This window comes from Apis dorsata, unplaced genomic scaffold (genome assembly GCF_000469605.1).
Source record: "Apis dorsata unplaced genomic scaffold, Apis dorsata 1.3 scaffold_217, whole genome shotgun sequence".
Lineage (NCBI taxonomy): Eukaryota > Metazoa > Arthropoda > Insecta > Hymenoptera > Apidae > Apis > Apis dorsata.
Window position 1 is genome coordinate 493,728 of NW_006263500.1, and position 10,451 is coordinate 504,178.

At 18.8% G+C, this 10,451-nt stretch overlaps 4 protein-coding genes across 7 annotated transcripts in view; 3 read left to right on the plus strand and 1 right to left on the minus strand.

Annotated features, from left to right (window-relative positions):
- The window catches only part of LOC102673062 (spatacsin), an 8,371-nt gene extending 7,249 nt beyond the window's left edge, over positions 1-1,122 (plus strand). For 2 of the 3 annotated variants that reach the window (XM_006615153.2, XM_006615152.2), the window contains 3 exons: positions 1-273; positions 353-672; positions 749-1,122. The exon at positions 1-273 ends at the window's left edge or, in 1 of these variants, runs on beyond it. In XM_006615153.2, coding sequence (XP_006615216.1) covers positions 1-273; positions 353-672; positions 749-950 — 795 coding nt within the window. In that variant the 3' untranslated portion in view covers positions 951-1,122. Of the gene's footprint in view, positions 274-352; positions 673-748 lie in introns of those variants that run through there. The other variant, XM_031510262.1, reaches the window with a different exon arrangement.
- A 999-nt stretch (positions 1,123-2,121) lies between these two features.
- LOC102676679 lies at positions 2,122-2,655 on the plus strand. Its single transcript, XM_006615182.2, has 2 exons — positions 2,122-2,349; positions 2,450-2,655. Exons 1-2 carry the CDS (start codon positions 2,139-2,141, stop codon positions 2,608-2,610), a joined length of 372 nt encoding a protein of 123 aa, XP_006615245.1. The 5' UTR covers positions 2,122-2,138; the 3' UTR covers positions 2,611-2,655.
- A 528-nt stretch (positions 2,656-3,183) lies between these two features.
- On the minus strand, positions 3,184-6,334 carry LOC102677704 (DNA polymerase eta). Its single transcript, XM_006615191.2, has 7 exons — positions 5,886-6,334; positions 5,671-5,805; positions 5,386-5,591; positions 5,111-5,277; positions 4,752-4,975; positions 4,532-4,655; positions 3,184-4,454 (listed from the first exon to the last, which is right to left on the minus strand). The coding sequence occupies exons 1-7, from the start codon at positions 6,023-6,025 to the stop codon at positions 3,261-3,263; spliced, it is 2,190 nt and encodes a 729-aa protein (XP_006615254.1). The 5' UTR covers positions 6,026-6,334; the 3' UTR covers positions 3,184-3,260.
- Positions 6,335-7,540: 1,206 nt separating this feature from the next.
- On the plus strand, positions 7,541-9,417 carry LOC102677564 (dr1-associated corepressor). Of its 2 annotated transcripts, XM_006615190.2 has the most exons (5): positions 7,544-7,793; positions 8,002-8,074; positions 8,214-8,307; positions 8,403-8,576; positions 8,636-9,417. In XM_006615190.2, exons 1-5 carry the CDS (start codon positions 7,752-7,754, stop codon positions 8,940-8,942), a joined length of 690 nt encoding a protein of 229 aa, XP_006615253.1. In that variant the 5' UTR covers positions 7,544-7,751; the 3' UTR covers positions 8,943-9,417. The 2 variants fall into 2 exon arrangements, with proteins under 2 accessions (XP_031366123.1, XP_006615253.1); XM_031510263.1 differs by lacking the exon at positions 8,002-8,074 and having other exon boundaries at positions 7,541-7,793; positions 8,155-8,307.
- Positions 9,418-10,451: the final 1,034 nt, after the last annotated feature.

The following is a 10,451-nucleotide window of genomic DNA, read 5'->3' on the forward strand; positions in this document are numbered from 1 at the left end:
GCACTTTTGGATTTTCTTAAACATCATTGTCCTGAAAATAAAGAGCTTTTTACTCTGGTAGCCTTACATTTTCGATTATATCATGAACTAGCACTTATGTGGGAAAATGAAGCAAAAGATTTAATCAAAACAATAATATCAAATGCTACAAAAGAATATAATAAATTACAAAGTAATGTTCATGAAATAAAATTTATTAAAACTGAATATATTCAAAAACAATTACAATTAATTATAACTAATTATACTCATGCAACGGAATATTATTTACAGGTAAAATATCATTTATTTTTTTTCTAAAATAATTTAAATTTAAAAATTTATTTTTCATCTGAATATATATGAATTACAGGCTAATAAATTAAATCTTGCTAGTCAATGTTCTGACCAAGTACAATTAGTTACTCTTCAACTTTCACTTTTTAATACAACATCTTACAATCAACAAGTAATTTGTATACTTAATTTAAAACCTGAAGATATCGATAAAGTATTATGTCATAATTTAAGCTTCTCTCAAAGTTTTATTATTGTTCATGCTTATAATCATCATGTAGATTGGGCTAATTTGATTTATAATCATTGTATATTAAATGGAGAAACAAAATATTTAAAAGATTTCATAACTGTAAATAAACTCACTCCAAGTCTTGTACAAGATTGTGTACGCAGGCAAGTTAATTATTATTTTAAAAAGTTTTGTAAACTTCTTATCATTTTAATTACCATTTATTAATCTTTATTATAGATATAGGTTAGAAAAGAGTATTACACATACTATGACAAATAATATGAAAATATTAATTTCTGAATTATCAGATGTGGAATGTAAATATGTGTTAGCAAGTCAATTAGGATTTAAAAATATTGTAGAAACAATGCTTAATAATCCTATGATAGGTGCATATCTTAAAGATACTGTATGGAAAAAAGGATATAATGCTACTTAAATACTTAAATATATTTAAATATATATAAATAAATATTTTAGTCTTTTTAAATTATATATTTGTTCATATTCTATATATATTCTATAATTGTTCAAATATTCATAAACATTGTAATATCCAAAGTATATGTATATTATTATAAATTTTATATAAATAAATTTTTTGTAATTGATATTGTTTATAAATTTGTTTATTCCATTCACTAATATGCATTTAGAATAAATGCATGTAAGTGATATGGCATTCTTATAATTTGTTACAATGTTATTTTGCAATTTAATGGATTTATATTTTAAATAGAAATCCTGATTTTACAAAATCAAATTGCATTTTAACACATGGACTTATGTATTTTTATTACAATTATATGTATATATGTATGTGTATATATATATCACACATCATATCATTTTCATATTATTTTAATATATTATATGTATTTGTATTATATGTATTGTATTTTAATATTATATATATTTGTATTATATTGTATAATATTGTATTTTAATATTATGTATTTGTATTATATGTATTGTATTTTAATATTATATGTATTTATATTTTTATTTTAAAAAATAATGAAATTAATCAAATATCGGAATCCTCTTAAGTTGTCTATATGAATTTTGTAGAGTAAGTATAGATAAAAAATAGATAAAAATAATAAAGAGAGAATAGAAATAAAAATAGTAAAAATTCAAGAATCGATATTATTTCTAAAATATCGTAAAATAATATCATTTCTAAAATAAAAAAAATAAATAGTAGAAGAAAGACAAAGATAGAATAAAAATTGATTAATGTCATTTTTTAAGCATGTATAATATCTATAACTAGGATAAAGTCAATTAGGATTTAAAATAATAATAATTAATAATTAATAATATTAATAATTAATAATTAATAATATTAAAATTTAAAATAAGAAAATCAGTATCATTGGATATTTTATTTTTTATTTTTGTAGAGATTTTTTTGGAAGTTGATGGCACTGACAATCAATTCTTATTCTATCTTTATTTTTTTGCTAGTTACTTTCCTTATCTAAATTTTTGTTTTATCACGGCACTCTAAAATAACATTCATTTTTTAATCTATTTTTATCTATCTCATACTATTTGCTTTTCTTGTCTATACTTTTTATTGAATTTCATATTTCTTATGAAATGAAATGATTTAAAAATAATAATGAATGAAAATATATGTTATAAAAAAATATGTCATTCTCAAAATGAAAAGGCAGCAATTTTAAAATTAGATGTATACATAAAAAAATATGAAAAAAAATTCGGAAAAATATCATCTCAAAAAGCTTTGCCACCAAAACAATTAAAATTATTAAATCTTATGCATAAATTAATAAAAACTATAGAAAAAGAAGAAATCGATAAACAACAAGGTACAATTTTATAATATTTCAGATATTATTAAAAGATATTTAAAATTAAGATATTATTATTAGATATTTAATATCATTGTTTTTTTCTTTTTTTTCATAGCATTTCAATTACTAAAAATATCTAATGATGCAATAAAAACAACTATTTCTACATTTCAAGATTCAATGAAACGATATAAAGAAAGCGTAAAAACTGAATTTGCAAAACTTGATTGTTTAAGTACAAATCGACTTTTAAATATTAATTATATACATATATAACTTATCAATGTCAAATTAAATATTAAAATTATAAAAAAATATAGAATTATTATTAAATTTAAAATATTTTAAATATTTCCAAAATATATATAATTATCATAATACGTTAATTTATATAAATTCATTTTAATATAAATATAATTAAATATAATTTATTATATTATTATAAATCAATATAACTTAAACATTTTATATCATCACAGTATTATTTTCTATTTACAAAATAATTTATATCATAATTAATTCAATAAAAAAAAATACTTAAATTCTGAATCTGTATATTGTATACAATATAATATAAAAGAAACATAAGAAAATTTGTATGAAAAATAGAAATAAAATATAAAAACAAAAAATGTTATTTCTTTATTATTATTTCATTACAATATATAATCTATAATATATCAATTCATATTATACAAAAAAAATTATGAATTAAATCTTCACGATTTTAAAATATTTATGTTGACATTAATTCGATTGACATTTAATGAAATTTATATTTAAATCACTAGTATTTTTTTTTTTTTATATTCATATCATTTAACAATGTATTATTTATATTCTATTGCAGATTTTCAGCCATATGAAAATCGCAATGTTTCTGATATTTTGACAGATATCATTTGATAACATTTTTTTTTTAAACATTATTTAGAAGGAATTAGATTAGACGAATTTTTTTTTATTAAAAAATTAGAAATATCATTTTTTCTTTTCGTTTTTGAAGTATTTATCTTAAATTTATTTTTTGTCTTTGATGTTTTCATTAAAATACTTTTTGTATTATTTTTATTATCTTTTGTTTTCATATATAATTTTCCTTCTTTTTGTAAATCCAATGGTAACAATGCAAGTACAGTGGGATCAATATTATTTAAATCAGGAAATATTTCTTCTAATTTTGTAATATTTTGGGTATTATTTATTTCATTATTTTGATTTAATTTTATAATTGGTCTATTTTCAATCTCATTATTTATATATTGTTTACAATTGTTCTCTTTTATATTTAAATCCAATTTTTCATCAAAATTATTTTCATTTCTTATATTATTTATATTTATTTTTTCTAATTCAATATTTAAATTTATATTATCATTTAATTCAATTAATTCAACATTACGTGTAAACATATCTTTTAAATCACTTTCTTTTGAATTAAAAATATTTACAAAAAATGATTCTTTAAAATCATTTTGATTCAAGGAATCATTCAAATTTATTTTTGTTTCATAAAATACATTTGTTTTATCTCGTTCATTTAATGAAGTAATTAAATTATTTAATTTTTTAGAAGTAGGAGAATAATCTATTTTTGTATCAGAAATTTGTTTGCTTAATTGCATATTTTTAGATTTCTTTTCAATATTTTTCAGTTTATTATTTAATAGATTATTATTTTTATTACTATTAGAATATGAATTAATTTTATCTACACTTAAATCATTTCTTATTGATTTAGTAATATTGACTACTGAACATGTATTTTCTATCTTCATATTTTTTATTTGAATATTTTTCTGATGATATTCTGAATTATTTGATTTAAAGAAATTTCGAAAATTTTCACTACCTTTAGCTGTTATAAATTTACTAGCTGATATACCTAAATATGCAATTGGACATTGTGTTGATTTAGACACAATATTCATACAACGAATTGTCATATTTTTTGGTTTATATGAATTTAAAGTATATGAACGTGATTGAGATACTGTAGTTTTGTTTTGATAATAATGATAACATATTGTAACTAATGTTGCGCGTCGCTCATTTTCCATAAGATCTTGTTCGAGACGTTCACAAATTTCTGCCGATAATTCACTAATCCAATGTTTTAACTGTAAAAAAAATTTCACATATTATATAAAAAAAATTATTCACTATTTTTGTTTGTGCACTTTTCAGTTTATACTACCATATTCAATGAAGTTATAGCTTGTTTTCCTGGAAATTTTTTACATGCTCCAATTGATTTTGATACCAATCGTACACTAACAGGTTCATTATCTATGCCTCTAGCAATATTATATAACCACAATCTAAATAAATGAATTAACATAATATAATAATTTAAAGTAGATATTGTACAATTATTTTTTTATCAAAGTTATAATTTAAAAAAATTACAAACGCACCCTGTTTTCTCATCAAAACGTTTTTGCAAATATTGTAATGAATATTGCAATAAGTCACTCATAACATTACAATTCAAAGATTCAATAACAATATCTCCAAATTTGCCACCAAGATTTCTAACTTTTTTTATTGGTAATGTTGAATATAATGTTAATATTGCAGCTGCAGGTAATATTGTTTGTCGATTTGGTTTATGTAATCCACATGCCAATTTAGCTAATATCTAAAAATATAAAATAATAATATATTTCTTCTAATTAATTAAATACAATATTAACATTCAACATATTTTTCATTTAACATATTATAACATATTATAATATATAACATAATATATAAAATAATATTTTTTTTTTACCTTATTTTGTGCAATACCTGCAGAACATTTGAAACCTATTTTATCAAATATATCAGCTCTTATTTTTTCAACTATTAATCCTGCTATTGCAAGTTTTTGTGCTTCTATATCTTCAAATTCTTCAAAAACATTTTTTATCCAAATTTTTGTGCCTTTGCTTCTTTCTTCTAAAAATCCATATTATATATTATCAATATATACATATTTATAAATATATATATATATATATATTTATTTATTTATATGTAGTCATAAAAATATATATATATTTTTACCTTCATTATTCTTTCCAATTTCTGAATATCCTACTACAAATGTGTTTGGAAGTTGTGTTGCTAAATCTGAAAAATTTAAATTTGTGGACATTCTTTTATGAACCATATCAGTAATATCTAAATATGCTTCATCCACACTAGCTCGCTCTATAATATTACAATGTTCTTTTATAATATTAATAACTTCACGACCAGCACTTCTATATCTGTATGGATATATAAAATTTTTTAAATTTGTATATTCTATAAAAACTTTAAACTTTAAATTTATAATTTTTTATGTACCTTGATATATCAGCTTTTCCACGAAGGCATGGTACACTAACTAAAATAAGATCTGGACATTTTTCTTTAGCTTCTTCTCCTCTCATGTGTCTTGTAACACCATATTCTCTTGCTTCATAATTAACAGCAATTATTCTGTTTCAAAAATATTATCAATTATTATTATCTAAAATTCAATTATTTAATCATAATTTATATTAAACATTATATTTTACCCTCCGAATTGCCATTGATTATATTGCACAACAGCAAGGGGTTTTCCAGCATATTGTGGTTGAAGTTTTGTTTCAACTTGACAAAAGAAACAATCCATATCTATTAAAACGACAATTCTCTCATCATTTAAATTTGCCATTATAAAATTCAACTTATTAATTAAAATTGTCAATTTCAGATTAAAATGTATTTTTATAATTATAAATTAAGAATATATCTTTATAATATTATTCATTTAATATTTATCAATATACAAGTAAAAATTATTACATAAATTTACACAAAATTGTTTAAATAATATAATAAAATAAAATAATACAAATATAAAACTTTATATTATATAATATAGCTAAAAACAAATTAATAAAAAAAATTAATTTTAACGACAATTTGATAAAGTTTTAAATTTAATTTATAAAAAAATAATCGTTCCTAAAATTATATTATTCTGTAAAGATAACTATAAGGATTACTAGTCTACTTTAAACTATGAAAGTAAATTTGGCAACAATGTTTGAATTTTCATTTAGATAGAATCAAGAAATTACTATTTTTTATTTCCGCGCTTTTTCGCGATTTTATGAAATATTTATATTAATATATATCCTAAATTATATAAATAAAAATGCAATAAAACGATTATAATTTAATAATATAACACAAGTATTTTCTACATTTATATTAATTGATTTAATTTTTTATATATATTATATTTTTTATAAATAATTTATTTAAAAAATAGTTACAGTAATAGCAGTATTAATATTAGTAGTAATATTAGTAATAGTAGTAATAGTAATGGTAATATAGTAGTAGTAATTATACACTATGACTCATATTATACATATAACTTTCTTTTTCAGATTTTCAAATTTTATAAGTCTTAAAGTTTTAATTAATAATGTTATCTTTTGATTTTTATATTTGCAAATATTTTATTAATAATAACTTTTCTTATAAATTTTTTTTGATATTCATTTTTATTTAATTTATTCATCTAATAGAAATTTATTAGAAATCTTATTTCTTTTTCAATTATAAATACTAATTTAATTTTATGTTTGATTATTCAGTTTTAAAAATTATACTTAAAAAAAAAATTTAATTTATTTTATATTAATATTTGTTTAATGCAAAAATAAAATGTAAAATGTAAAAACTTTAAATAGTATTAAGTAAGTATTACTATAATTTTTTTAAAAAATTTATATACTTTTTTTATTACATAAAAATTGGTATATTTTGATTTATTACAATTATAATAGTTATAATATTTATATTGAATATATATTACATGATTATGTATATTTATAATTTTTTTACATTTTATTTTTTTTTATTTATTCATAATATTAAAAATAGGACTTTTATACTAGAAAAAGCGATGTTGTCAAGCTTAACATCATGATTTGAACTTAAAATAAGTTACAGAAATAATCATCTTCCATTATTGGATCTTTAATAGTTTTATATATAATCAATAAACATAAATTATTTTAAAAAATATATTATCATTATTATAATAAATAAAAAAAAGAATATATAATACTTCATTAGTTACAATTAATTACAAGTAATTCATTTATTACAATTGTAAATTATATATCATTTTAAAATATTTTTAGAACACATAGTAGTATTTAATATTTGTTGTTCTGTATGTGTCAAGTGTTATATTTACGAACATAAAATATTTTATGGTTTATTGAAAATACAGATTATACAGATACCTGTCAAGTTTCGGAACACCTCGATTGTTGCTAATACAATATAAACGTTTTTTTTTCTAAAGTTTTATTCTTTATTTTATTTAAACATAATTTACAAATCGAATAATAGTGTGAGAAACTAATAGTTTTGTGATAATGCCAAGTAAAAAGAAAAAATATAATGCACGTTTTCCAGCAGTGAGTATTGAATTACTCTACACAGTTTGGAAAAATTTTTCACGACGATATTGACACTTCATATAAATTACATGTTTATAATTTTAATAAAAACAATTGTAATTTATTTGTAACCATATTTAAATTATGAAGAAATACAAAATAAAAAAGAGTTATATATAATAATTTTTAATATATATGCCTAACCTATCTTTACAAATGCACTTAGGGTAGAATAAAAAAAATTATGCAGACTGATGAAGAAGTTGGAAAAGTTGCACAAGCAGTGCCAATTATAATTTATATCCTTTTTAAATTAACAATAAAAATAATTTTAATTAATTATTTATATAATCTAATATCTTTGTTATTTGTGTTATAGATCTTTAAGCGATTATAATATCTTTATTTTGAAAATAAATTTCTTAACTATTTATATACCTAGAACATTAGAATTATTTGTACATTCATTACTTACAAAAACCATGGAAATCACAAGTGCCAAAAATGCCAAAACTTTAAGTCCATCTCATATGTAAGTAAGATTTTTTAAAATTAATTAATTTGATTATTTGATGTTGTATATTTGAATTTGTTCATTGATCATTTTTAAATTAAATTTATTTATAGGAAACAATGTATTTTATCAGAAAGTCGCTTTGATTTTTTAAAGGATTTAGTAAAATCTTTACCAGATGTATCAGGACCTGATGAAGAAGTGCCTACACCACCATTAACACCAGCTCCAATAAATACAAATACAAATATATCAAATACATCTACAATACAGCATTCAGATATAGGGTAAATATTAAATAACTCATTTGATGTTTGTAAATCTTAAATGAATTATATTTTTATAGAGTTCAGAAGCAGCAAATGGGATTAACTACTGAAATAAATATAGAACATAAAAATTCAAAAGATAATGAAGGAATAGGAATATATAATTCAGGTGCTGTTAATGAAATGGTTAAAAATACAACTATCTCTCAAGTTCCAAAATTTCAAATATCTGTGCCTGCATCATTTCAAATTAGTCAACCTAATTTTTATACAGAAGTTAATCCTATGAATTTAAGTACAAATACATCAACTGTAAATACAAATAATCAACCAACATCAAATTTTGCTCACACTGCTACTCTGGATGAAGATTATGATACATAGTTATTTTTCAAATATTAGAAATATAAATTTAAATTTGAAATAATAATTGAAATGTTTGCTCGAATAATATTACAAAGTTTTGTTTACAAAGTTCATTTGATATACTAGAAATAATTTTCATTATTTGAACAATTTTGTTACTTATATACTCTGACAATTATAAATTTTTATATTTTTATATATTTGTTCTATTAAATTATAAATCTTGTTCACATTAGTTAAAACTACATATTTGGTATTTAAAAAATATGTTGTATAACCCTACTCAATTATCATGAAGCACTCATATTTTAAATACTTTATATTGATGTATACACATGTATAATAAGTGTGAATATTTGGACTTACACAATTATTGTGGATTCTAAAACATATATGTATTAAAAATAATTTAGTTACAGTTTTTCTTTGTTTATATATTTATAAACATATATTGTACATTTATGTAGGTACAAATACATTTACTTATTAAGGATTTAGTTAGGCTTATATTTTGTAATTGGCAAAAATTTTACATGTACCTTATATAGTTTATAATATACTTTAAATATTTAAATATTTATGATTTGCAAAATTATGTATACAATGATAAGCTTTATAAGATTTTTTACCTGTATAAATATAAATTTTTATAAGAAAAATTAGTATGATAAATTTTATATGTTAATAATATTTAATATAATTCGTTTTAAATATTGATAAATATTTCACAATATATTCATGTATTCGCATACATGTTCAAACACACACATACATTGTAATATTAAATGTCAAACATAAATAATTAAAATTGCTAAATTTTTCACAGTTTAATGTACATAACTATTAAATAAGAAAAAATTATTAAATTCTATAAAAACATAAATTGTGATATTACTTCATTTGCATGAAGAAATTAAATCTAAATTCATTAAATTTACGAGATTATTAGATTATAAGTTTATTAAACAAATATATTAATTTACAAAAATTTCTTTTATAAAAGAAGATATAATAATTTTAATTAATTAATTAATTAATTATTATAATAAATTTGAATTATATATTTTAAATTTAAAAAATATTTTCTTAGTATAACACAATAAAATAAAATAATTGTAAATATTATTTATGAAATACAGAATTTAAATATTGTTTTTATAATAACATATTTGATATATTTCATATTTATACTAAATTATTTATAATAAATATGGCATTCGTTTATTCATTTAAAAATAGAAAATATAAACAATTATGTAGAGAACATGAAAAATTAATAAAAAGAATATATATATATTATGTGTATTTCATATAATAATCTTTTATTTCATAGATTGCTCTCAATAATAAAATGTAATTTATTTTCTTATATCAAACTAGAAATAGTAAAATAGCATTTATTATAAATCATGTTTATTCTATATTAAAAATAAAATTTTCGTGCATTTTTCCACAAAATAAAATATATTTAATTAAAAAAATATAAAATTTATGTTAAGATAAAATTTTTAATTATTTTTAAAAGAG